Source organism: Mycosarcoma maydis, chromosome 1 (genome assembly GCF_000328475.2).
Source record: "Mycosarcoma maydis chromosome 1, whole genome shotgun sequence".
Classification (NCBI taxonomy): Eukaryota; Fungi; Basidiomycota; class Ustilaginomycetes; order Ustilaginales; genus Mycosarcoma; species Mycosarcoma maydis.
The window spans coordinates 2344734-2371475 of NC_026478.1; the positions used below are offsets into that span (position 1 = coordinate 2344734).

The 26742-nt window shown below is 54.8% G+C and overlaps 7 protein-coding genes across 7 annotated transcripts; 4 read left to right on the top strand and 3 right to left on the bottom strand.

The window, feature by feature from the left end:
* Positions 1 to 188: 188 nt before the first annotated feature.
* UMAG_00785 (mitochondrial 37S ribosomal protein RSM22) lies at positions 189 to 3122 on the bottom strand (the record flags this gene model as incomplete). The annotated part of the gene is made up of 1 exon (XM_011388257.1): positions 189 to 3122. One exon carries the CDS (start codon positions 3120 to 3122, stop codon positions 189 to 191), a length of 2934 nt encoding a protein of 977 aa, XP_011386559.1.
* A 416-nt stretch (positions 3123 to 3538) lies between these two features.
* UMAG_00786 (uncharacterized protein) lies at positions 3539 to 5485 on the top strand (the record flags this gene model as incomplete). The annotated part of the gene is made up of 1 exon (XM_011388258.1): positions 3539 to 5485. One exon carries the CDS (start codon positions 3539 to 3541, stop codon positions 5483 to 5485), a length of 1947 nt encoding a protein of 648 aa, XP_011386560.1.
* Positions 5486 to 6277: 792 nt separating this feature from the next.
* On the top strand, positions 6278 to 8531 carry UMAG_10787 (putative fumarase FUM1; the record flags this gene model as incomplete). The annotated part of the gene is made up of 2 exons (XM_011388389.1): positions 6278 to 6313; positions 7029 to 8531. The coding sequence occupies 2 exons, from the start codon at positions 6278 to 6280 to the stop codon at positions 8529 to 8531; spliced, it is 1539 nt and encodes a 512-aa protein (XP_011386691.1).
* Positions 8532 to 8707: 176 nt separating this feature from the next.
* On the bottom strand, positions 8708 to 10576 carry UMAG_00788 (uncharacterized protein; the record flags this gene model as incomplete). The annotated part of the gene is made up of 1 exon (XM_011388259.1): positions 8708 to 10576. The coding sequence occupies one exon, from the start codon at positions 10574 to 10576 to the stop codon at positions 8708 to 8710; it is 1869 nt and encodes a 622-aa protein (XP_011386561.1).
* A 539-nt stretch (positions 10577 to 11115) lies between these two features.
* On the bottom strand, positions 11116 to 13062 carry UMAG_00789 (putative carnitine O-acetyltransferase; the record flags this gene model as incomplete). Its single annotated transcript, XM_011388260.1, has 1 exon — positions 11116 to 13062. The coding sequence occupies one exon, from the start codon at positions 13060 to 13062 to the stop codon at positions 11116 to 11118; it is 1947 nt and encodes a 648-aa protein (XP_011386562.1).
* A 3695-nt stretch (positions 13063 to 16757) lies between these two features.
* On the top strand, positions 16758 to 21557 carry UMAG_00790 (uncharacterized protein; the record flags this gene model as incomplete). Its single annotated transcript, XM_011388261.1, has 1 exon — positions 16758 to 21557. The coding sequence occupies one exon, from the start codon at positions 16758 to 16760 to the stop codon at positions 21555 to 21557; it is 4800 nt and encodes a 1599-aa protein (XP_011386563.1).
* A 1962-nt stretch (positions 21558 to 23519) lies between these two features.
* On the top strand, positions 23520 to 26345 carry UMAG_10788 (putative alanine/arginine aminopeptidase; the record flags this gene model as incomplete). Its single annotated transcript, XM_011388390.1, has 1 exon — positions 23520 to 26345. One exon carries the CDS (start codon positions 23520 to 23522, stop codon positions 26343 to 26345), a length of 2826 nt encoding a protein of 941 aa, XP_011386692.1.
* Positions 26346 to 26742: the final 397 nt, after the last annotated feature.

Genomic DNA, 26742 nt, shown 5'->3' on the forward strand with positions numbered 1-26742 from the left:
ACCACATTCTTGCACAAGATCACACACCACCTTGTCTCCCGTCTTTCTTGTTTGGAATGCCACTTTTTGCGCACCAACGCAGCGTGGCTGACTTGATGGTTGCTTTGCACAGTTGTTCGATTTTCTAATATACCGTTTGTTATATATACTCGTCGATGTTGGAGTTGTACGATAACTTACTTGAAATGCTAGGCTCCGAACAACTCCTGATCCCAATCGCCACGGCTCTTTTTTCGAGACGATCTTGTTTCCTTGACCCGTTTTTCTCCACGACCTGCTGACTGTAGACTGCTGGTGAATGCATCTGCACCGTCGTCTTGTGCGTCAAGTGCAGGTGGGGAGGGTAGAGGTTGACGCGTATTCACGTTGGTCTTGATGTTTGCGAGTTTGGCTGCTTTGGCGGTGGAGATGGTGTTCCATTTTTGGGCGTAGTTGATGTTGAGTCTTTTGATTTGTTTCTTAGTGGGAGTGATGAGGTTTGGTGAAATGAGCCGGTACGAGGCGAGTGCACGATCGACATTGGACAACTTTGAGGGGACGAGATCTGGCATATCGTCGAACAGTTCAGCTAGGATGGAATTTGCGTCTTGATCCGAGTCGATTCCGATGACGTCGAACCGAGCTGGATTCGAGGCAGATCGAGTGGTGGTGAGTTTGCTCGGAGCACGAAGCGTCAGATTCTCCAACTGCGCTGCTTCTCCTTGCATCTCCAATGCAGTGACCGGGTTGAGCACTTTAATAACATTGCGACTACGACTCGAATGCGGGAACAGATCACCCCATTTCGCTTTGCGCGCGTCTTGGTACGCCTGTTTGCCACACGCTTTCGAAATCGTGAAGCGCTCGATGTTGCCCGTTGCACAGCACGCATCCAGCGTTACGTGACCACCTTTCTTGAGAGGCGAGCGGATCAGTCGTGGCCATGCGTACGATTCGAGCCGCATGGCCAGCTCCGATGAGGCCGAAGGTGCAGAAAGCGTTAATGCGGTCGAATCGTCTTCGGACACCTCGATCGATGCGGGTGTGGCCGAGGTAGAGCCGATGGTCGAAGACGAAAGCGTCGATCGTACAGATGCCATGATTGAATCCAGCTGTTCCGGCGTCAAAGACGATGACAAAGAATCGATCGAGTCGTTGTTAGCAGAAGCGGTGTGTTCAGCCTTGATCGCATCAGGCAGCATTCTGAGCAATTCATCCATCGCTTGTGAATCCGACATCTCCGCCTCCGCCTCCATCGGCCCAGCATCGGCGTCAGCAGCAATCAACTGTTCGCTTGAAATGAGCTCCTCGGTCGAGTCCACTTCCAGCAACGTTTTCCTTTCCGAACTTGCCTTCTTCGCGTTCCTCAGCAGATCCAAAATTCCGGCCTTGGTTTTACCCGCTTCCACCGTCAACTGTTCTACCATCTCCTCCAACCCGTCTTGATTTTGGCCGCGTTCCGCAGCGTCCAACCTCCTCTGTGCCTCACCAACCAGACTCGGCCTAGATCCGCGACGAACGACGACATAGCTATACCCAACGTTCTCCTCTCCTCGATCCGAGTGTTTGGTTCGTCTCAAAAACGTCGGTGTATGATACCTGGCAGTAAATGCGCAGACGTCGTTGCTCTTAGCCGGATTTCCGGTATCAGAACGAGCGCCCACGGCCGAAGCGACCGCAGAGCTGATCGTGAAAGGATGCAGCAGCGGACAGGGTTTATCGTGCGAACAGGGGGCGACGACATGTGATCCTTCGGACGACTTTCCCAATTGCAGCAGCTGGGCACGCGCAGAAGCGACGCTGGCGAATCCTCGTGGTGTAGCCTGGTCGATGACCACGATCACTTGCGCGCCGGAATCCCACATAGCCTGCACCGCCTCGAACCGATTACTATCGTTGGTCATCAGGCTCAAAGCGAACGCCGAGAGTGCGAGTGAGCGAGACGAGCCGATCGACGCCAGATCGTGCGCCAGAGGTACGGATTGAAACTTTTTCCAGACCGGAGCCATCGCCGATTTAGGTCCGGCAAAGTATTCGAGTGCCGGCTCGTCAGAGGCTTCAGTTGCCTCTTGAAGCTCGGCTTCGGCGTCTTGTTGCGGTACAGAGTCCTCTTGCTCGTAATACGTGATGCCATCAACGACGATTTCTTCGCCCTCGTCTTTGAGCCTGACCTCTCGTCCAGCCTTTGTTGGCTCGGCAGGGGAGACATTCGACGATGAGCTCTGCGCCACCTTCTTGCCGCTTTTGAGCAGGTTGGGCCGGCGATCGAATCCATAGTACTGATGCACAGAAGTGGGACTGTGCGGATCTGTATCGTCTTGCCTGAATACGTGTGCTGCAGCCCATAGCCCTTCGCCAGCGGCGCAGTCGAAATCGAGCACAGTGTCCGGCGTCCATCTTGGCAGCGCTGTTTCTAGATCTGCACTATTCCCTTCTGTCAAAGCAGATGTCGATAGTCTTTGATGCACTTCTGACAACACCGCAAGAATCGCAGCATATCGGTGTGGCGACACCGTTGCCAGATGCAAGAGTGATGATCGTTTCGGTGGGATATGCGCTGCTTCAGCCATGTGCTCTTGTGGATCCGTCAGATGTGCCAGCTTTAAATGATCGGATCGGAGGAGCTTGGGATCGTTGGCGGCAGTGATAAGTTGCGAGATGGCCCAAACGACGTACTCGGGCAAGTATATAGAGGATGTAGAGGTGCCTGTGGGTGAAGCATATGCTAGAGCAAGTCGATCTCGTCCTTCTTGTTCCTCTGCTGCGGAGCCTGAAACGAAAGAAGACGGAGAGTAGGTGGTGTGTCGACTGGTGCCAAACCGAGCTGCTCTAGAGCGACGCGCTTGAGATGAGCTCAGATTGAGATGAGCGCTTGCTTGATCGTGGTCTGAGAGGATACGATGCGCAGAGTCGAGTTTGTTGGCGTCTTGACGAGAAGTGAAGGACGGTCCCATCATGGGTGGTCCTCCTGCTGCGAGTCTTTCGGAAGCTGTGGTAGAGACCTCAGCTGCCCTTGCCAGAGCCGCTGCTCTGGACGAGCTGGTGGAAGAAGTCGAGGATACATGACGAAGGTGTGCTGCTTCTCTCGGTTGCAGCCTCGCCACTGATGGTAGCAGAGTCGTCGAGCGGAGAACTGCCTTCATTCTGGGCGGACTACGTCGGTTGAAAGTCTTGCCTCTTGAGCGTTAACAATGAGCAACGAACGGTCGACAGGATAGATGGTGGCAAGCCAAAGGGGAACGAAAATATACAACACGAGAAGAACTCAAAAATTTCAACAGCAAGACTCACGACTCACGACTGCAAAATAACTCAACTTAAGCGCGAATCCGCCCAATAATTGGTGACTGGACCCTGAATAATCACACGAGCCGACCAAAAAAGTGGATGAGTGTGTTTGGATTGAAAAGCATCCAACTCTGATTGGAACAACCATCTCCACCATCATAAGGTCCTGCCACTGCCACTGCCATTGGTCTATGGTCAGCACTCACAAACACTGCGCTCAATTGGAGATAATGGAAAGAGATTGACAGGCAGAGTGTCGTACTCGGCCACCATGTGGAAGCCTCTGCCATGGACCGCCAGGGCTGCATCTGGCTATCCGCAACGAGAATGCTTCTTTTGCTGCACCACCAGCATCATATTGCCGCCTTACAATCCGCACAGCGCATATGAAGGCAGATCAAGTGATACACCTCAACCTCCACACGCCGTATCAACATCGCCTAGCACTTCAACTATCTCCACCGGCACACCTGCGAACTGGTTCTGTTCGAACTGCCAGTGCCAGAATGTCGCCAATCAAGACGGAACGCCAGTCGAGCAATACACTAGACCAATGTGGGACGAAGCCTGGAACCGCGACCGAAGTCTGTTGCTGCGTCACACAAGTCCTCAGACTACCATACCCACCTCAGCATCGCCAAGCTACCGTCCGAAGATTCCACAGACGGGTGCCAATGGCAAAAGCACTTTCACGTTTTGCCACACGTGCCGGACAAACCAGGTTCTCACCCTCAATATGCTAGCAGACTATTTGCCAGGTGAAGAGGATCCAGAATATGCTGAAAAGCTCCGATGCCTTCCTGAATACGAAACATCACTAGTTTCGAGGTACCCGCCAGTCTGCTCTGACTGCGCACCCGAGGTGCAGCAGAGAATCACGGAGCGCGATCAGTTTGCTCGCAGTTGGAGCCTCGGCAAGTGGCTCGACCTCAAAAAGGAAGTCTCCAATGGCGACTCTGTCGATCCTTTTCACCATTCATCGCCAGTTCCGGACACTCGACCCGCCCAAGCAATCCCAGTGCCTCCGCCCTCTGTCGTCTCACCAAGGCGATTATGGGAAAGCGTGAGAAGTCCTATTAAGAAGTTTGTCCGTTTAGATAGCGGCTCTCCGTTAGCGATGGGCTTCTTCGTACTCACCAACACCTGTCTATGGATGGTGTATCTATGGGTTTTGCTGTGGCCCAACAGCGCTGCCACGAAAATGCACCGAAAAGCAAAGCACATCGAGGAAGAGCCAGCTTCAGTCTTGAACGCTGCTGCTACAATAGTATGGCTACTTCTTCTACTCGGGATCTTCGCCGCATGTTCCAAACCGGACCCCCTCAGACGTCGAATCGATCGCGCAAGAGCACGGCAGCTGCGCGTTCAGCCTGTGGGCCTTGGCTTCTGGTATGCCACGCAGTGCATAATCCTCGCCCTTCGCCTAGCTGTGTTTATTGTCTCGCTCTCATCATCTCTGTCGCCCAGATTGTTCATGGTGGCATTGGAGTGGATCGAATCTGGTACGGGAAAGCGGGGGCTGGAGCTTTATCAGCTTGCAGCTGTGTCGATGTTGGTGAGCGAAGTAGGCTTGACAGCGCTAGCCACGTTTCAGATTGGACTTCGGACGCCGACGCCTCTGCAGCTCGTATCGCGACCGATCATTTCAGACGAAGTATCATCGAAGATGTCGGCTCGAAATGACGACGCTTTGCTTTTGAGCCTCAGCTTGGACGACCAAGCTACACGACCATCTTTGGCATTCGATGCAGCACCGGACAATCATCATAATCCTGTCTCTGAAAAAGAAGTCACAATACCTCGGGTGGATCGCGATGCAGATGGCGATGCTGTCATGGAGGATGCCGCAACGTATGTGGCTCGCCGAACATCTCAATCTTGGGAAGACGAGTCGGATCAAGACCCTATCCATGTGGGTGGGCAGCCCGCTTCCTCATGGTCGAGCCAGTTATCGCAAAGAGCAGCACTCAAGCAGCCCAATCTCTTCAATGGTTCCAATCAAACCCCATCTTCAATGCGGAGCGGTGCAGCTCGCTCTTCGAGATACAACGACTTCCAGCTAGGTCCGCAGAGATTCTGGGAGCCACAAAAGCCGACTGGTTTGGAAGACGTGTTTGTTCGAGCAGTATCGCTCCATGACAAACCACAACCCAGCGAGCATCACAAACACAATGCCGGCGGCTCTGGCAAGTGGAGTCAGTGGTTCGGCTTCTCCTGAAGCCGGCAGTGGCCAACTCGTCCGCACCATGTAATCCCATCGTAATTTCCATCAAGTGCGCACGTTTTAACATGATATCACGAAAACGTGAAAGCTGCCTAAGGTATGAAGATGTTAGACTGCCTCTGCCAAAAATATTTAGCCGTCTCGAGCAAGTGGAGGATTCTCGGTCTTAACGATGCGGTTTGGGCTCGGGTGCGCTGTGCGATGTCGGAAAATCACGGATCAAAGCAGATTTTTCGAACGTTTCCGTGTGCCCAAATTCGGTGCTTACTGCGCGTGCTGCGCTATGAAAGAGTGCGAGGTGAGGGGGAGCATGCGTACGAATGTGTTTTGCACTCGGATCCAAGGGTGGGGACACTAATGAAATGAGTCGCTAGTGCACTCGTGGCCATGGACGCAGTCGTGGAGTGCTGAAATCAAGAGAGAAGAGTGATTGCGGCGTTGATGATGCTGGAGTTTGGCGGTGAGCAGCTGGTTCGCGCGATGGCTCTCACATGTACACATTTGAACTGGCTGGCAGAAGGACAGATCATGGGACCGGCAACCAGACGGGAACAAGTTAGGTGCGAGCTCTTTCAGCGAACATCTGCATTCAGCAGAAAGGAGAAAGAGTGCTTCCGAGGAGTCGTGAGTGTGAGAGCGCGGCTTAAGGCTCGCACGGAAGACCTTTGCTGCTTGGTTCCGATTATCTCCACCTTCTTTCACTCGTGTCTCTTCTTTCTCTTGATCCATCTCCTCCATCCTTCTTTCCGACCGCTTGCGAACACCACCTTCCCGCTCACATTCAAAATGGTTGCTCGATCTGTGGCTCTTCGATCCCTCAGGGTGAGTACGAAGCTCTTTTCGCTGCAGCACGTTCGGAAACTCAATCAGCAGATATAACAGCAGCGATAGCAGCAGGCGACAGTTGCAGTCGCAGCCTGGGCATTGGAAGGAGCATTCGAAGGGTAGCGAAGCACGGCGCCGCGCCAACATTTGTCCACCTCAGAGCTCGCGGTGAAAATTGGATCAATTTTGGAACCGATAAATGTTGCCCGATCTCGATGCACACAGGCGTCCGCTCTTGAGGCTGGCCAAAGCGCCAGCGCCAAGTCAGTCGGCACTTCCGGCTGGTACTATCCGCAGCAGCAGTCATTCTCTTCCTTGCGATGCCGCATGTTTTCTGCGATACAACTTCATGCATGCGGGCACCTGAATCTGTGGAGTAGCAAATGCGGCAATGGCGGAGATCCCAGACTGCAGAAAGGGCGAAGCACTCCCATCGGAAAGATGCGGCAGTGCATGACACTCTGCGGAAAGAAAAGGGCGCGAGAGGATGTGGACACATACACAAGGTCACGGCTTGGCCCGTTCGCTTACTCATGCCGCTCGAGCTCGCCTGGCACTGTTATGAGCCTCGTCCATGCCTTCCTCTGCTTCTCTTGAGCTGGCTTTGTTTGAATTTCGCTACCATCCCCGCGTCGTTTCCCATCGTCCTTTCCTCGCTGACACCCCCTCGAACTCTATTCACGTTCCCTTCTGCCTATTCTCGCATTTCTAGGCATCTGCTCGAGTCGCACCGCGTCTCGCTGTTGCCTCTGCTACTCCCATCGTCGCTCGAGGATTCGCTTCATCTGCCTTCATCATGTCGCAGGGCAAGTTCCGTTCTGAAAAGGACACGTTTGGTCCCCTCCAGGTGCCCGCCGACCGCTACTGGGGCGCTCAGACCCAGCGATCGCTCCAAAACTTTGACATTGGTGGACCTCAAGAGCGCATGCCCGAGCCGCTGATCGAGGCCTTTGGTGTCCTCAAGAAGGCGGCTGCCACCGTCAACAAGTCATTCGGTCTTGACCCCAAGGTCGCCGATGCGATTTGCCAGGCTGCCGACGAGGTGATTGCCGGTAAGCTCCACAGCCACTTCCCCCTTGTTGTCTTCCAGACCGGTTCAGGTACCCAGACCAACATGAACGTCAACGAGGTCATCAGCAACCGTGCCATCGAGATCCTCGGCGGGGAGCTCGGCAGCAAGAAACCCGTCCACCCTAACGACCACGTCAACATGAGCCAGTCGTCCAACGACACCTTCCCCACCGCCATGCACGTCGCCTCGGTCACCCAGATCACCAAGTCGCTCCTCCCCGCTCTTGAGGAGCTTCGCGCCGCGCTCGACGCCAAGCGCGCCGAATTTGACGATATCATCAAGATCGGACGTACGCACTTGCAGGACGCGACGCCCTTGACGCTCGGCCAGGAGTTCTCTGGCTACGTAAAGCAGGTCGAGAACGGTATCGAGCGCGTCAAGGCGGTTATTCCTCGTCTTTCGCAGCTCGCCCAGGGTGGTACTGCTGTCGGAACTGGTCTCAACACCTACATCGGTTTCGACAAGAAAGTCGCTGCCGAGATCTCCAACATCACCGGCTTGCACTTTGAGACCGCAGAGAACAAGTTCGAAGCGCTTGCAGCTCACGATGCGATCGTGGAAGCCAGCGGTGCTCTCAACACAGTGGCTGTGTCGTTGATGAAAATCGCTAACGACATCCGATACCTCGGCTCGGGACCTCGTTGTGGTCTGGGAGAGCTGAGCTTGCCCGAGAACGAACCGGGTTCGTCGATCATGCCAGGCAAGGTCAACCCCACGCAGTGCGAGGCGCTCACCATGGTCGCTGCTCAGGTCATGGGTAACAACACCACCATCTCGGTCGCCGGCTCGTACGGTCAGTTTGAGCTCAACGTCTTCAAGCCGGTCTTGGTCAAGAACCTGCTCCAGTCCATCCGTCTGCTCGCTGATGGCGCTCGCAGCTTCACCAAGAACTGCGTCGTCGGTATCGAGGCTAACAGGGACACGATCAACAAGATTCTCAACGAAAGTCTCATGCTTGCTACCATCTTGAACTCGCATCTCGGCTACGACAATGTCGCCGCGGCCGCTAAGAAGGCTCATAAGGAGGGCACAAAGTTGGTCGACGCTACCGTCGCGTTGGGTTTCATGACCGAGGAGGAGTTCAAAAAGATCGTCAGGCCCGAGTTCATGCTTGGTCCCACCGAGTACAAGGCCAAGAACTAAGGCAACCTTGGACTGCACACGATCCTGTCCGTGCACGTTGTCGAGCTAACTGTACTCCAAAGCTTGCCTGCTGCAGCGTTGTCCAAAATTTCTAATACAGATGCAGCAGCGTTTACAAGTATGATGGTTGTATCGACTCTTCGATCAGGTGTGATGGAATGTGGTGTGAGTGTACGTCATCGCTTTCGGCTCTTCCCATTGGCGGTTCCGCTTCTTGGCCGCTTGGAAGACTTGCGGGTGGCACCAACGGCGATACCTTTGCTCATCAACTTGCGTTTTCTGGCCGAGACGTCGGATGCTTTTTGTTGTTTCTTGGCTTGCGTCTTGCTTGGTCCTGTTCTTGCACCGTCGCGGTTTTCGCTGGCTACATGTGCGCCTGCAGACGTGATCGCAGCAGGTGCAGCCTGAGTGACTTGAGCGTTGTTGAAGAAGGCGTGAATCTTTGTCTGTATCTCATCGGCATCTTCGGTGTTCAGATCCAATTCGGTGTTGCTGTCCAATTTGCCCAATCTCCAGTGTTGCAACATGAAGTGCGCTGCTGCATCCAGATCTCTGACGTTGCCTTTGCGCAGTGAACCGGGCGCTTTGGCTGCGACATGCCAGAGAAGTTCGTGGATGGAATTCGTTCGACCGTGCGGATCATCACATGTGGACAGGTAGGTAGGGACGGATAGCGGTAGGTTACGGATGTACACCGGGAGTTGATCCGAAGTAGTGCTGCGAGCACGAAGATTGAGGCGGTACAAAAGGTAATCGGCGAGAAGCTGGATGTCAAACAGCGAATCCTTGATGCCTGCTGTAATAGCTAGTTTGAGCCCTCGCTCGGAGCCGTCCGCGCCGTGGCCGAGGAATGGGACCATCACACCTGGTGTATCGTAGACGTAGATCGGTGGATCGGTGGGTTTATCCGCCTTGCCCTCCGTATGCTGTGGCGTCGAATCCGGATTGGAAATGACAAACCCTCCGGTTTGCAACTCTTGACTTATGGATTCTCGATCGTCTTTCAAGTCTCTACGAGACCCTCTAGCTCGTACTGGTGCGTCTTCAGCTTCGACTTTGGACGGACCAGCTTTACTGATCCTAACCGTTCCGGTGAGTTTCCTCGTATGACCGGGATGCGGTGCCGTACTCGCCGCCTTACCTTTGCCCACACCGACCCTGCGGAGAGCGTTCAACAAGCTGCTTTTGCCCACGTTGGGCATCCCAAGGATCAACAATCTGACCCCCTCCTCCGGCGTGGGTGTGTAACGGAACGCGCCCGAGAGACCCTTCCTTGCTCTGCGCTCTGCCTTTTCAGAGACCGGTGGACGGTGCACTGAGTCGTCGGCATGGACGAGCCTCGCTTGACGGTGGACCCAGGATAGAACCTTTTTGATGTCGGAATCTGAGCGCGTGTCGATAAAGAGGATTGACTGGTGCGGTTCAACCTGCTTCATTGAAGACAGGATCGCTGCTTCAGCGGTGGGTGAGATGAGGTCGCGTTTGAGGTATACGATCAGACGACGCGAACGCCATGTTGAAGTGAGCGGTGAAGGCGTGTTCAGGTGGTCGTTTGCGGTGGGTGCTTTTCGAAGCAAGCGCTCGAAGACCGGATTGATCGAGGTCAGTGGTAGACGAGCATCGCGTGCTTCGATCACGAGCGGCGGTGGATAGCGAGCGAGCAGATACGGCATCGATCGAATCGCTCGTGCCATGTGCCCTGCGTACCAGGAAGGCGTGGTCGTCGGCAGAGCAAACTGCTGACGCGGTGTAAATCCCGATGCTTCCCCCACTGACGACGTGCAAGAGGTCACAGTCGACGTCTCGGCCGTTGATCCACATGCGATTTGAGTACCTGCAGACGTGCTCGAAGCCGCTCGATCTCCCATCCTCGGCACGCACAACGTGAACCGTCGGCACGCTACCAACGACGTTGATGGCCTCGACTTGGACACTACTAAGGCTCCACCAGCAATTGTCGCAGAACACCGTCCAACAGAGTACAACGAGCTTCCTACTCGCCTCCCGGCCAAACTCGACACAGCTCCGTTGAGACTTGGCAGCATGTTGACGTCCGACGGTAAACGTGTTTCCTTCTCGCGCTGTCAGTAGCTCTTTGCACCGCTCAAGTGCGTTCCAAGCGTCGATCAAGTCAAGCGTGGGCCATAGAGACAAGGAGTGTAGCCGCGACCCAGTCACCAGTGATTTCCCCAAGGTGTAGAGGAGCTTGAGTTGGAACAAGTCGTTGAACCCTGAAACCGGCAAATTTTTCGGCATTCACGATCGTGATTCGTGGTTCGTGATTCACTCGCGATTTCTCGCTTTCGTTTCAGCTCCTCAGTCACAAAAGTCCTGAATCGAAAAAGGCTAGTAATAAATGTGGCCGTAAAATCACACCCAAACCGAATAACTTACTGTAACGTTATACGATTTACGATTGTTGACCGCTTCGACACCGTTCGACAAGTCTGTAACCCATGTGTCATCACACGTCACACACCTCACGTCTGCTGCGATTGTCAAAAGATTCTATTATTGTGCAAGTCGACTTTTCTGTACAGAGCCAGAAACCAACGCCCGGATGGCTTCTTGAATCAACGCGGGCCTAAGCCTTGCTTTTAGGAGCCTCGTTCTGCTGGAGTCTCAAGTGAAGGTCGCGCAGCTCCAGGGCAGCCTCGTTGATGTAGTGTCGCAGGTCAGCCGCCCCCAGCTTGAGCGAAGTGAGGGTGAAAGTCAACGAGTTCTCCTTGATGGCATAAGCACATCCGAAGCCTTCCGGTGTAACCTCGCCGAAGCCCCAGGAGGCGAACACCTCGGATGAAATCTGCGAGGTGGACAACTTCCACGTTGCGCTCAAACCGTATGCGGGGTCCTCGTAGATAGCAGGCACCTTTTCACCTTGCTTGAGCAGCTTCTTGAGACCAAACAGGTGACGGTCGACACCTTGACCATCAGCAGCGGCGGTAGCGTAGGAGAGGTGCTGCTTGACAGCCGCCTGGAATTTTTCAAATCGTTCGGCATCCGAAGCGCTGTGCGATTCCATGGCTTTGCAGAAAGCCAACGACTCGACACTGGCCGAACGGATGGTCTCGGTACGTCCCCACTTGAACTTTCGCGTCTGCGCTGATTCGTACGTAGGACAAGGCTTGCCGAACATCTTGAAATAAGCCAGCTGGATCACCATCTGCACCCAGGCGTCAGGTGAGCACTTGAATTTCTTGATGGCGCCTTTACCGTAGCCTTGGAAGTCGAGGATTGCAAGGTCGTGACGTCCCATGAGGTCGTTAAACTCCTTGATGCTCTCTTCAATCTTTGCCTCGACGGTCTTGTCCGTCTTGAACTGGATCTGCTTAGGCGCAGGCAGGTCAGTGCGGTTCGAGCTGCCGAGGTCGATTTTGCCAGCTTGCAGCGCTTGGAGGGCAAAGTCGTTGAGACGCAGCGTGGGCGTGCCATCCATCATCGAGTGCTCACCCATGAAACCGGACTTGCCGTTGGCAAATGTGATAATCTGCTGCTTGTCATAGAAGCGGTTCTTGCCGTCACCGCACCACAGACCCCATGCGGTCGACTCAAGGCTATGAGGCGCGATCTCGTCGAGACAGACCACAATAACCGAGCTGTCGATACGCTCCAACGCCTCTTGGTTGCCAGGGAGCGCAGCGAGCGCCTTGCGCGAGTCGGTCCACTTGTCACGATTGTTGGACGAAAGAGCACCGATGGGCTGGCGAGCGGGCTGGCTCGAGGCAGAGTCGGAGAGAATTTTTTGTAGCTGCGACTCGATTTCGGCCTCGCTGAGCTCCTGTCCGTTGTGAACAAGGTCAAACTCGTAAAAGTGACCATTGCGAAGCACGACGAGGTGGTTGTTGGCCTGCCAATCGTACTTGACTGCCGTATCAGACGGCTTTTCGGGAATGCGGTTCGAGTTAAACATCCATTTGTACGACCTCATGCAGAGAGGACCAGTCTTGCCCTTTTCGGGAGCGAGCTGCTCAGTCTCAAGCAATCGGCGAAAGGCGAGGAAGGCCTTGAGCAAACCAGCGGCACGCTTGGGACCGGTGCGGCGCGTCTTGTCATCCTTGTGGGCGTAAAAGTAGCTAACGTAGGGAACAACCGGATCACGATACGCCATGTAGGCAGCGTCGTTCCACCACTCGCTGAGCCAGCTCTCGCGGCCTTCCTTGGTGGCTCGGTCCTCAAGACGCTGCTGGAGCGTCTGGACGAGCTTGGCATCGGCTCCCGTCAGTGCCGATTCAACGGCAGCTTCGGTCTTGGCGAGCGACTCGCTGGTCTGATGCGGCACAGTGCTGCGGAGGTACTTTTTCAGGGTCTGCTCGAGAGCCGGTACGGGCAGGTGAGGCATGGCGCTCTGACCCTCGTACATGGGACCATTGCCAAGAGCATCGCTCTTGGTCGAGGTGGAAGAGTAGCGTGACATGGCGACGGCAGCGGCAAGAGGATTGCCCGAAGCAGCAGATGTAAGGGAAGAGGCAGAGAAAGCGAATCGGGTAGCAGACGAGCGTGCTTGTGAACGACCCAAGCCGATGAGTGTCATAAGGAGCAACGGCTGACGTGAAAGAGGGGAGCGATCCAGCGACTAGAGCAGGTGGAAACGCGAGGTTTGGTTTTGGATCGCAAGTGCGTGGGGGTGCTTGATTGTGGCAACGATGATGGTAGATTGAAAGGAAGGGTAGAACAACCAGGACCAGTATCAGGTAGGGCGAGATAGTGTAGTATCTGCTTGGGGGCGTTAACGCGGAGATGAACAACGAGCTAAAGCGGTCCTCGACCGGCTGGGCCGGTTCGGTTCATCTTTGGATCCGCCTACGCAGCTGTGCTGACTTGGCTCAAGCGAGCGTTTGGCTTGTGCCAACTTTGATTGGATCCACAGTCATGAATCACGGATGATTTTCAATCGCTCTCCATAAGATTCAAGCCGAGTGACGCACGCAACGAGCGGGGAAGCCGACGAGACCTTCGAACCGGCCAGAAAACCGAAATCCAATTGTGTGAATCAATCGCGGATGGTTGACCGGTATATGTCTCTTCCACTGCCTGTCTCGCTCGTTGTCGCTTGAAAGCTCGAGCAGCCTTACTTTATCTCAGCTCCACACCGACCAAAAAGAAAAAGAAAAAAGGGGATGTGACAAATTCCAACAAAAGGCGATTCAAGCACCGTCGTTTTGAGTATCTTTCCTTTTGCTCTTTCAGAGCGTTTGCTTAGCGTTACCAATCGAGAGTTTTGACTGTCAAGAGAATGATTGACACCTTGTCGTCATTCAGGCCGTTTTTGATTTTTGAGGCCGAAGTCTTCCGACAAGTCCGGAAACATCCTTTTTCGTGCAAGACCGCAAGCACTCTATGACTACTTGCCATTGCTGTGCAGCCAGCCGCCTTTCACCACCGTTGCCCATAAAGAAACTCATTCGCAACGTTTATTTGTGATTGCGCTTCTGCCAAGATATCGTCTAACTCATTATGTCACGTCTATGTGTCACAAATGTCACACCCGTACGCTCTATGGCACGAGATGAGTACAAAGGTAACAACTAGATTGAGGAAAGCAGGCGAAGACTAACTGCGGCTTTAAGAGCAGTCTAAGGCGCGTCAGCGAGCGACTATAACAGATGTAAGGTCGAGCTGGGGAGACAGTCGCACATGGACGTACATGGTAAGACCAAACCTCAGCTGCCACTGCAGTGTGCGGACGACTGCCGCTGGTGTGGTGTGTTCCTCATGCGATACTTGAAGGGCACGTTGGTCATTCCATTCTCGCTCGCCCGGGACAAGCGAGGTTGTGACCCGGTATGCCTCGAAGTATTTGGCCGAGAAGTGGTGGCATTCACGTTTCTAGGCATCCTGCGCTTCTCCGATTTCCGCGTGCACCACGCAGCAGAACTTCACGATTCGCGATTGAGTTGTCATGTCAGCTAAGGTTACAAGGCCGAGACGGTGCTATGTTGAGCGATGTCTCGCGCGAAAGAGGAAGAGAAATTTTCGGTTGCAATCACGATTGGCGGTGGCAAAGAGCAAAATGTTACGGCGACAAACCCTACAAAGGATGATGTTGTGCAAAACGATGTTAGATGCAGCTTCCATTCGTGATTCACGATTCACGGTTTTCGTCTCTCTTGTTGCTGTATTCGTGATTCGTGATTCGTGATTCGTGATTATTCGTGATTCACGATTCGTTTACGTTTTGTGTAAATCACGAATCGTGAATGTTCCGCGTGGCTGAAAACGCCGGCGTCCTGTGACGATATGAACCAGCGTGGCACCCTCTTTGTGCTTGCAGCCAATCCAGAGGTCGCTCTGGCTAGGGCTGACATCTTGCTCTTTGGTCTGTCCCTTGCATCCGTCGAAAAACGTTCGGAATCGGATGGTGGAGTTGATGTGTGCCTTTGGAAGGTCTTTGGTCGCCGTGCGTGGCATGAGATATTCACGATTACCAAGTCCGTGGCGGGCGAGGATCAGTTACCTGGACTTTGCATGATGCACATGCTCCGAGAGGCCGAGCCGGCACTTTTCAATTTACTTAATTAGCCTGCTGTGTCAGAGTTCAGAAGTGCATGTCGACACTCACGACTGTGCTATCGCTTGCCTCGTTTCTTTCATATTTGGGCAACACCTATCAAAATCGACTCCTACCGACGCTTATGCCTGCAGAAGCTGTGCGCCGGTTGAGAGGCTGGAGACAGAAAAGAGCGATTCAACACAGGAAAACAGGAACATGTGTAACCAGGACCGGGACGGCTTTTAGCTGAGCGTATGGCAGGTAAGGGTTTTTTTGCTCCCGCTTTGTTGCAGCCAAGCGGCCTCAGCTGTCTTGCAGTAGCAGCACAGGATCAGTTGTCGAGTATGCAAGAGCATCTTCTCGCAGTTGGTGTCGCCAGCGACGTCCTTGAGGATGATGGGGATGGGGGTGGGCTGAGGGGCTCGCTAGGGGTCTGCCGAGCTGACGACGATCTTTGCCAGATGTGAATCAATCGAGCACTTTGACAGTGTGCAAGCCAGACAGACATCAAGAGCCCGGTGCATGTCTGTGGGCTTTTTCGCAGGGTCGCATTCACGATTCACGATTTACGATTCACAATTTGTGATTTCTCAAGTGGTAAGTGGTGAGTGGTGAGTGGTGAGTGGTGAGTTTTGTTTTGTTTTTCGTTCCTTTTTGCTTTTGTTTTGAAATGAACCGCGAGCATCGGCGGCAGAACACAGCCGCGATGAGTTGCTGATGCAGCGTCTTGCCGATTTGACAGGACTCTCTGGTCTCGGAGTACAAGCGTGAGAAATCACGAATGTGGTTGACTGGATTTCATGACAGCCAGCCGTGAGTCGTGATGTGCAGACACGCGCGCGCAACGACAACGAGAGATCCAGAGGGGCAGAGGGGCAGAGGGGCGCCGCGTGCATCTGCTCCCTAAGCTGCGTGCTGTAACATGCGGTACGACCAGGCCAGCAAGAATCACGAATCGTGAATTCCAGCAGATTGAAACACTCACGACTGGCGCCTCACCACACAAACCACAACCACGCCCACACTCTGATTTTCTCTCACACAGACACACATACACGCACACACACAAACACTCACACACGCTCACGCTGTCTCATCTCGCCATTCACGATTGGCGCTCCCTCTCAGCGTCTGCCTGTCCTGCCGAACATCACACTCCGCAGGCTACTCAAGTTTTCGCCATTCGCAAATGCAAACCGGCTCGATCTTGTGTCACACTTGATCCTCACTCGTTGTACCTTTCACCTTTGTTCTTTCATCTTGTCATCCTCCTCTGCTCCTCGTCGACACAACTTGTTCAACGCTACGCCTTCTCTAGCTAACTGGACACAGCCGATCTCGTTTGGGCGCATCACCTTCGGATGACTTTTTGCATTGCGACCTGTCCGATCCAACGTATATACTCAGCCTGATTGTTCCCTTGCCTCGGATCCTCCGCTTCAGACAATCTCGTAGCCGCTCTGCCGTGCCCACCAGATTCGCCTTGATCCGATGCCACGCTAGGCTAGCACGATCGACTTGACGGAACTTTTGCGCCCAGCATCGCTAGCTTGACTCACGGCGTCTGCCAACGCGTGCTCACCCAAGCACCGCTCCAAAAGCTGTCGCACCTTCCGTTCTCTGCTCTCTGCTCTCTGCTCTCTGTTCTCTGTTCTCTGTTCTCTGTTCTCTGTTCTCTGTTCTCTGTCTTCCCTTCCCTCCCGTCATACGCTCCATTGCGCTAGGGCCGGCCCAGCATGAGCGCCGATTTCCCCCTTGGCTTCTTGTATAGCCTGCCAAATAGGCCAAAGACAAAATCGCTAGGTGATCACATCGCCGAACACGTCACAGACAATGGCAGAATCTCGACGCTGATCGACTGTCTGCCTTCCACTTCCAACCCAGCCCTCTGGTCGCCGGATCTCTCCCGCCCACCGTTAGAGCATCGTCACATCAAATCTTTCGTTTCCAACTTTATCCTACCATGTTCCTCCACTCGTTCTCCCCTCGGCCCCAACGACCGTGTCATGATGGCGCTCCCAACCGGCCCCGAAAACGCACTCGCGCTTCTCTCTGTCGCCGCCTATCACACATGTGCCCCCGTCAACGCCAGTTGCACGGCTGGCGAACTGCGTGACGACGCTGTCCGCCTACGCGCAAGAGCTGTCGTCACCACCAGAGACGCCGTAGAGCGACTCGAGTTGCACACGCTCCGCGACCAGGACAACATGGAAATCATCTTTGTAGAGCCTCGCTCCTCCGGTCCGGCTGGTCTCTTCGACATGCATTTGCTCGGCGAAAAGGCCATTGCATCCACCGCTGGCCGACGTCCCTCCGCTCCCCACGGTCTCGAACACCAAAGTCTCGTTCTTCACACTTCCGGTACCTCGGGAAAGAAAAAGGTCGTTCCATATTCGCTCCGCCATCTCATCGTCGGCACGTGCTGTGTCGTCTATTCCTGGGATCTTCGTCCAGAGAGCGTCAACATGAACATGATGCCCCTCTTCCACGTTGGCGGTATCGTCCGCAACCTCTGGTCTCCCGTATTTTCGGCCGGTAGCGCCATCATGTGCGCTGGCTTCGATGCCAATGCCTGGTGGCCGCTTGCCAAGCAGCTCGGCGCCACCTGGTACTATGCTGCACCCACCATGCACCATGCTATCCTCGCTTCCAAACCCGAAGGCATCGACGCCGCCAAGGAGACCAACATCAAGATGATCGCCAACGCCGCAGGTGGTCTTTTGCCTTCGCTCGCAGTGCAGCTCAAGGAGACTTTCGCCGGCTGTGCTGTGCTCCCTTCGTACGGAATGACCGAATGCATGCCCATCGCCTCGCCCCCCACCAACTACCAGCTCGACCGTCCAGGCTGTTCCGGTGTTGCTTGCGGTCCAGATCTTTCCATCCGAGATCCATTCGACAAGGAGCGCGAGCTGCCCGTCGGTCAAACCGGTGCCGTCTCTGTCCGAGGTCTGCCCACCTTCTCAGGCTACGAAACATCGCCCGACCCGTTCGAACCGCTCGACACCTCGGCATTTTCAAGCGAAGGCTGGTTCGACTCGGGTGATATGGGCCACATGGACGCCGACGGCTATCTTTACATTACCGGTCGATCCAAGGAGATCATCAACAAGGGTGGTGAAGTCGTTTCCCCCTTTGAAGTCGAAGAGGCCATCACGCAGGCCTGCTCCGATCGCGTCAAGCAATGCCTTGCCTTCTCCGTCGAACACAACGTACTACAAGAGACCATCGGTATCGTCATTGTGCCAGTTCCCAACCAGCCCCGCGTCGGTCTCGCTGAGCTGCACAACATGCTCCGATCTCACCTCCATCCCTCCAAATGGCCATTTGCTGCTGTCTATATGGACGATCTTCCCAAGAATCAAGCCGGGAAGCCGCTGCGTATCAAACTCGGCACACGCCTTGGCATCGGACCGCTCTCGGACGACGTTCCACCGCTGCAGCGTCACTTTGAGGCCAAAGCCCCTGGCAAAGAGGTTCCACTTTCCGAGCCCATCCCCTGCAACCTTGTAACAGTTGATGTGCGAGCCGTCGAGCGCGCCTGCTACCGCATCCCTGGCATCATCGAAGCTGCTGTCCGCCAGCGTCGCGATGGTTCTCCCGAGGCCTTTATTCAAGTGGAGGAGGATGCTGACTACGATGCCGCCGACATCGACCGAGCGCTGGCACAGGTGCTGCACGGATACGTGGTACCCAACCCTCTGCACGTCTTCCGACAACCTTTGGCCAAGAACCACGGCCAGATTGACTTTGACACCATGGAGGCCGAGGTCCGAAGACAGAACGCTTCCAGCATGACCCGCACTGCACTCATCGTCCGCGACATTATCGCACGTCTGCTCGATACCGAAGCTGGATCCATCACCGCCGAGTCCGACTTCTTCCTGCTCGGCGGCAACAGTCTCTTGCTCGGTCGTCTCGTCCATCTGATTCGTAAAGAAACAGGTGTCTCGCTCGAAGTGGCGACTCTCTTCAACAACTCGACCATTGCGGGCATCGCTGATCTGATTGATGACGAGCAGGGCGACGTAGACGAAGACGAAGACGACTTTTACGACGGCTATGACGACAAAAACACGCTTGGAGCAACGTACGCCGCGCATCGCTACGAGGACGACGAGGATGTCGCCTTCCAGAGCCACGGCTACAAGCCGCGCAGCCAGACACATCCCTGGGTTCTCCTTATCCAGGCCATTCCGTTCCTCTTTTTCTACCCCTTCAAGGCTGCTTGGACTTGGACCGTTATTCTACACGGACTCGCCTTTTCTGCATTTTACATCCGTGACATTTTCTGGGAGCGAGTCGGTGCCCTGCTAGCTTCCATCTTGATTGCTAGACTCACCAGTCGTATCATTTGTCCCATCACTGCCATTGCATTCAAGTGGGTCGTCATTGGCCGCTACCGACCTGGCAAGTATCCGATGTGGTGCAACTACCATCTCCGATGGTGGATTGTCAACCAGTCGCTCAAAACCGCCGGTAAAGGTCTGTTTGCAATGACGCCCGGCCTGCAGAAGACCTACTACCGCCTGCTCGGAATGCAGATCGGCTCGGACGTAAAGATTGACCAGTTTGCCAAGATTGGCGAGCACGACCTGATCACTATCCACGACGGTGCCCGCATTGACAAGTGTCTCCTTCGAGGGTTTTGCGTCGAGCGCGATGGCTACTTTAGACTCGAGCCCATCATCATCGGCCGCGATTGCGTCGTCAACACGTTTACACAGATCTCGCCTGGTGCCAGGTTGGCTGATGGCACCGTGTGGGGCCCTCAGTCTTCATCTCACGAGGAACCCTCTTCCGACGCTTTCGCTGCTTACAACCGCAACAACGCGCCTCAGCCGCACTGGGCACTGATGGTGCTGATCGGTTGGCCCATCATCTTCCTTGTTCGTTTCGCCTGCTATGTGCCCTGGTTCGCATCTCTCTTCATGCTTCTCTCGCAACCGTTCGCGTTCGACCATCACGACAGTGTCAAGGGTGTCATCGCCTGGTTTGCCTATCCGCGTCGTATCGGCTGGCATTACGTCGCTCGCATTGTACGAAACGGTATGCCGCCGCTCATCAATCTTGCGCTCGGCATTTGCGTCAAACGCATTCTTGGCCTCAACAAGGAAGGTTCGATGCGCAACGCCACGCAGTATGCACTATTCCGTCGTTGGATGAACCAACAGCTCCTCTCGCAACCACGCGTACGTCGCGCTCTTGCCATCTTGGGGACCCACTACGAAATGACCTCGGTCATCTTCCGCGCTATGGGTGCACGTGTTGGTAAGCGGGTCTACTGGCCTGGATCTAGCATCTACTGTCCCGACCCCGAATTGCTTGAAATTGGCGACGATGTAGTGTTTGGATCGCGTTCGGAGGTCTTCACCTCGGACAGCATTGGCTGGGCGCGTGTGCGGGTCGGACGTGGCGCCATGATTGCGGATCGAGTTGTGCTGCTTCCTGGCACTATTATTGGCAAGCAGTGTGTCATGGGCTCCGGCGCGTTGGCTCGTCGAAACGGCCATTACGAAGAGGGCAGTGTCTGGATGGGCTGCAAGCACGGTGAAGCGGTCAGCTTCGGCAAAGCTGTCGCCGAGAAAAGCGAAGGTTACACAAGCGATGGCAGCGAGGAGACCATTACACCATTCGGACGCGCGTTCTACAAGCGACAGGCTAACTTCTTTGTGTTCCCCTACCTCATGCTGGTGGTTATCAACGTAGGCATGACCATCTTTTCCTCGGCTTACTGGGCATCGGCAGCTGTAGGCACAGTGCTGGTGCTCAACGTTCTGCGCAAGCACTTTGAGTTCTCTCCGATCGGATACCTGTTCGACGACCACTGGTGGCGACCCGGTCTGATCTACGCCATGATCGCCATCTTGTTTGTGGTGATCCTGACCATCCAGGCGCTGCTGGCTTTCATGTGGACGATTGGAACCAAGTGGGCCGTGATCGGTCGACGTCGCGAGGGCCGCTACGATTGGGACAAGTCATCGTACTGCCAGCGTTGGCAGCTTCACCTCACATTGCAAAAGCTTCTGGGACGCGGATTCGGCGGTCACATTTACGGCAATATCTCTGGCACGGCATTTGCGGTTTGGTATCTACGCGCGCTGGGCGCCAAAATTGGCAAGGACTGTGCCATCTGGGCTGGTGGCAAGCCCTCGCTTCAGCTGACTGAGCCCGAGCTGGTTTCGATGGGCGATCGGGTCAGCATCGACGACTGTTCGGTTGTAGCGCACATCAACTCGCGAGGACGATTCAGCCTGAACAAGCTGCGTATTGGCGATGGATGTGCTATGCGGACAGGCAGCCGTCTGCTTTCGGGAGCCAGCATGGAGCCTCGATCGATGCTGCTCGAACACACGCTGGTGGCATCGGGCGAGATTGCCGAAGCCGGCGCCGTCTATGCTGGATGGCCTGCTCGTCAACTGCGCGTGCGAAAAGCGAATCGCGGCGCAGGCGTTCATGGTGAAGCCTCGGCGATGAGCAGTACGGCTAACCTGCACATGCCACAACAGGTGCCGCCTCCCGGCTACTATGGTCAATGATGTGTCGATGATAACCTTTGTCACTAGACGCAAGACCACCTATTCGACATGAAAATCGAACACTTTCATTTTTTCCCCCTAAATTCTCGTTCTTCAATCCATTCACTTTGCATGCGTTTCCTCACATCACGTTGGCTGTAGATGCATTTGCTCAAACTTGTTTCTAAAGGTACTTTCAAAGCAATGAACACTTCCTCTCCCTGTGCACGCTTCGAAAGACGGATAAGGGCAACGCCCAGCTTGCGGAAGAGAAACGTAAAACGGTGGACCTGGACAAGGTTACAGGTTGGAAGCGTGCTTTTTGATTGCTGAATGTGCTACCGCTGATAGGCTGAAAGGACCTTGTGCGGAACAAAGGCTGCCGTGTACGCAGAACAAGCGAGCGTCGTGGACTGCGTTTGCCGAAGCAAAAGTTTCGCGGCCGGCGACATGGAGCTATGGACTTGTGACTCACGCACGACTCACGACTCACGACTCACGACTCGGTAGTCTCTCTGTTAGTGATTCACGATTGGATCGGGCGACCTTGCGCCGAACATGGGAGTCACAGAGTGCCGTTGGACGCGAGTTCCATTCGTCACGAGTGAGACAATCAAGATTAAGCAAAGACGGGAGAGAAAGAAACACACTCACGACTCGTGACTGCACCGTGCACCAGCACAGTTCGTGCAGCGCAACTCACGAATCACGAATCGTGTAGGCGACTGAGCTTTTCTTGTTTTGGTCGGAATCCAAAATCTGACAACAGCTGAATTATGCCTCACGCCTGTGCCACACACCTGAGCTGGCGTAGCAGGTGTCGTCTGCCATTCGTGATTTGCTTTCTGATCGGATTGCTGTGTTCCGGCTTGCCAGAGCCAACTTCTCTAAGCGTCGTCAGCGTCGACACAAATACCCCACGTTGGAGCGCCTGATGATTCTGTGCTTCTGACCACCATCGTTCTTGAAGACCACCATCTCTCAAACGCACACCAGCCTTCGTGATTAGTGCTTGTGGCGTTGGGTTGTTGATTGCTGCTTGCTGCTTGTCAATTTACTTTATATAGGTTGCGCAGGTGCCAACTCTTAGAACGAACGCGCCTTTTCCCTCTCCACATCCGCAATCACGAATCACACAGATCACGGACCACGAGCCACGAACCACGAACCACGAACCACGAACCACAAACCACAAACCACAGACCACAAACCACAAACCACAAACCACAAACCACAAATCACAAACCACGCACGAATCACGGATCTCTAAAGTAATTTGGGTGCGTTTCTTCTCAGCTCTTGTCAGGGTTAACACGATGGTGATTGAGCAGCCTTCCGCCGAACCCCGTCTAAAAATCGTGAATTGGCCCAAGACTAACATGCTCAATTCCAATTCGTGAATCACGTCTCACGACTCACGACTTTGGTTTTCGCTTTCGCTTTCAATTTCGTTCTCGCCTTTGCTTTTTGTTTTTTTGTGCACACCATCAACCGTTCGCAGATGAGATCATCCTCACTTTTTTCTCTATCCGCTGTTCGAACCCATCTTGTTCCGCGTTCCCACCTCTCCTCACGCACGCTCCGCTTCACGCATCTCAACGCCGTGCCCACCTCCCCACCCAAACGCAGCGCCGCGCTCTTTCATCCATCTTCCTCGTTCCAGCTTGCAAAGGTATGCATACACCTCTCACCTCTATCGCGACACTTGCCACGCTTGACTGTCGTCGATTTCTATCTGCTTCCGCTCTTCCTTGACCCTCGAGGAAACGCAGAGACATGCGTGCTCTCAGTCTGCTTGTCGGCAAAAAGACTCATCTCATTCTTGCAACTTCTCTCTTCGCTGCCTTCCTTGCTCTTCTTGTACCTTCTGACGCAACTTCTTGGCTCTGGCAGTCGCTCCGTGCAGCTACTTGCTCCCTTTTCTCTCGTGGACACGCCACCTGTACGCTTGCAGATCCCGCTTTTGCTCCCGTCTCTTCTGTCATGACCGACGCTACCGAAGCTTCCAAGTGGTTCCGCTTGCCCCGCAACGTGGTCCCCACTCACTACGACATTACGCTCAAGTCGGATCTCGAGGCGCTTCAATTCAGCGGAACGGCTACCATCGATCTTGATGTCCTCGAGGACACCGACTCAATCGTCTTCAACGCCGCCGCCAAGCTCCACCTCAGCAAGTCGCTGGTGCTCAGCCAGGCGCTCAAGACTGACAACAAGAGCATTGTCACTCTCGACATCGACAGCAAGCATGAGCGAGCCACAGCAAAGCTGCCCAACTCGCTCCCCAAGGGCTCCAAGGCACAGCTCGTTGTGGCTTTCGCCAGCGACATCGACAACAGCATGATGGGCTATTACCGCTCCACTTGGGAGCACGAGGGAAAGAAGGGCTACTACGCCCTCACCCAGTTCGAGCCTACCGCTGCCCGACGTGCCATCCCCACCTGGGATGAGCCCAACCTCAAGGCCACCTACACCTTCCGCATGATCCACCGCAAAGACACCACTGCGCTCGCCAACATGAACGTCATCAACTCCAAGGACATCACTCAGATCGAGCAAGAAAAGCTCCTTCGTGCAGCCGAACTTGGTCTCGACCACGCTTCGCTTGCTGCCGGAAGGACGGAGGGTAAAACGGAGGGCAAGACCGAAGGCAAGACTGAAGGCAAGACCGAAGGCAAAACTGAGGTCTCTTCCACCGCCTCCAACGACTGGACTCTTACCGAGTTTGCCACCACCCCCAAGGTCTCGACTTACTTAGTTGCATGGGCCAACGGTCCCTTTGTTAGCCTCGAGAGCAGCTACACCAGCCCTCTTACCGGCAAGGTTATTCCCATGAAGGTATACACTACGCCCGAGTACATCCACCAGGCCCAATATGCGCTCGACGTCAAGGTGAAGGTCTTGCCCGAGTACGAGCGCGTCTTCGACGTCGCTTATCCCTTGCCCAAGCTCGACACGCTCGTTGCCTCGGATTTCGATGCTGGCGCCATGGAAAACTGGGGTCTCATCACCGGGCGAACCTCGGTGTACCTCTACGATGCTGAAAAATCGGGCTTGCAGGGCCAGAAGCGAACCGCTGGGGTCCAGTCGCACGAAGTGGCCCACCAGTGGTTTGGCAACATCGCCACTCTGGACTGGTGGGACAACCTGTGGCTCAACGAGGCTTTCGCTACTTTGATGGGCGAGGTTGTCATTCTTGACCGATGTTTCCCCGAGTGGGAGTCTGCCTCCGAGTTCATCAACATGCACCTCGACCGCGCCCTCGACCTCGACGGCAAACGCTCCAGTCACCCCATCGAGGTGCCTCTCCAAGGTGAAAACGTCGAGGATGCCATCAACCAAGTGTTTGACGCCATTTCTTACTCCAAGGGCGCCAGTGTGCTCCGCATGCTCTCCAATATGATCGGCGAAGACGTCTTCCTCAAGGGTGTCTCGATCTATCTCAAGAAGCATCTCTACGCCAACGCCGTCACTAAGGATCTTTGGGACGGAATCAGCGAGGCTTCTGGCCAAGACATTGCTTCGATCATGGCCAACTGGATCTTGAAGCAGGGCTTCCCCGTCCTCACTGTCACTGAAGAAGCCGATGGCGTGCGTATCAAGCAGAACCGCTTCCTTTCCACTGGTGATCCCACTCCCGAAGAGGATGAGACACTCTGGCACGTGCCTCTGATGCTCAAGACCGTCGGTGCCGATGGCAAGGTCTCGGTAGACCGTGACGCTGTGCTTAAGAGCGAGCGTGAGGTCACGCTCCCCCTTGCTAACGCCAAGGACGCCACTTACAAGCTCAACGCCGAGACCATTGGCGTCTACCGTGTCGCCTATTCGCCCGAGCGACTCGCCAAGCTCGGCGAGGAGGCTGCTAAGCCCAACTCGGCCTTCTCGCTCGAGGATCGCGTCGGTCTCGTTGCGGACGCGTTCACGCTCGCATCCGCGGGTTACGGCAAGACTTCGGGAGGTCTTTCGCTACTCAAGGCTCTGAGGAATGACCCTACCTACCTGGTCAACCAGGCGTCGAGTGTCAACCTCGGCACACTTAGCAGCGCCTGGTGGGAGCAGGACGCCAAGGTGCAGACCGCCATCAAAAAGTTGCGCGCCGATATCTTTGGGCACACGGCCAAGAAGCTCGGGTTCGAGTTTGGTGCCAACGATTCACCCGACCTCAAGCAGCTGCGTGCCACCGCCATCGCTGCGGCTGCCAACGGCGAGGATGAGTGGACGCTCTCTGAGATTAAGAAGCGCTTTGACCAGTACATTGCGACTGGAGACGAGAGCCAGATCCACCCGGACTTGCTGCGAACCGTCTTTGCGCGTGCGGTCGAGCACGGCGGGGAGAAGGAGTACGATTCGGTGCTTGCCATCTACCGCAAGCCGCAGACACCTACGCATAAGATCGCAGCCATGCTCGCGCTTGGTGCGTCTTCTGACGAGAAATTGCTCGAGCGCACCGTCGAGTTTGTCTACAGCTCCGAGGTTAAGGAGCAGGACTTTATGTACTTCTTTGCCTCGCTCAGTGGAAACCCCAAGGGTCGACGAATCATCTGGGACGCTACCAAGTCGCGCTGGGACACTTTGTCCAAGCGTTTTGCCGGCAACTTTTCGCTTAGCAGACTCATCGAGTACTCGTTCAGCGCCTTCAGCTCTGAAAAGGATGCACAGGACGTCGAGGCGTTCTTCAAGGACAAGGACACGGCGAAATTCAGCATGGGTCTTAGCCAGGGTCTCGATGCTGTCAGGGCCAAGGCTAGATGGATCGAGAGGGATGCCAAGGATGTTGAGCAGTGGTTGAACGCGAATGGCTACCTCGCTTAGGTTCGCACGCGATGCGCGGTGAACTGGTCGTGAATCAAAGTCAAGATGGAAGAGTCATTTTGTTTGTGGTGCGGTGCACGGTGGGTGAATGTGGCTGTTGTGAGTGGAGGCAAGTTGAGCGTCAAGTGTGAGTCACAGAGTTTGCGGATGAGATAAAAAACGGGAGAGAGAACAATCACGAATGGGTTGTTTGACCGTGAAGCAGACACGGGCGCGAGCAGATGCAAGCACGAAAAGATAAAAGAGAGTTGATTGAACCGACCTCAGCGTTATGAGCTGGGGACGTTGGGTAGACAAGCAAGGAGAAGGAGGAAGGATCAAGTCGAAAGCGAGCGTGTTGAAGCAAAGGGAACACGGAGGATGGAAGGACAAGCATTGGGAAAACTCGGAAGTGGAG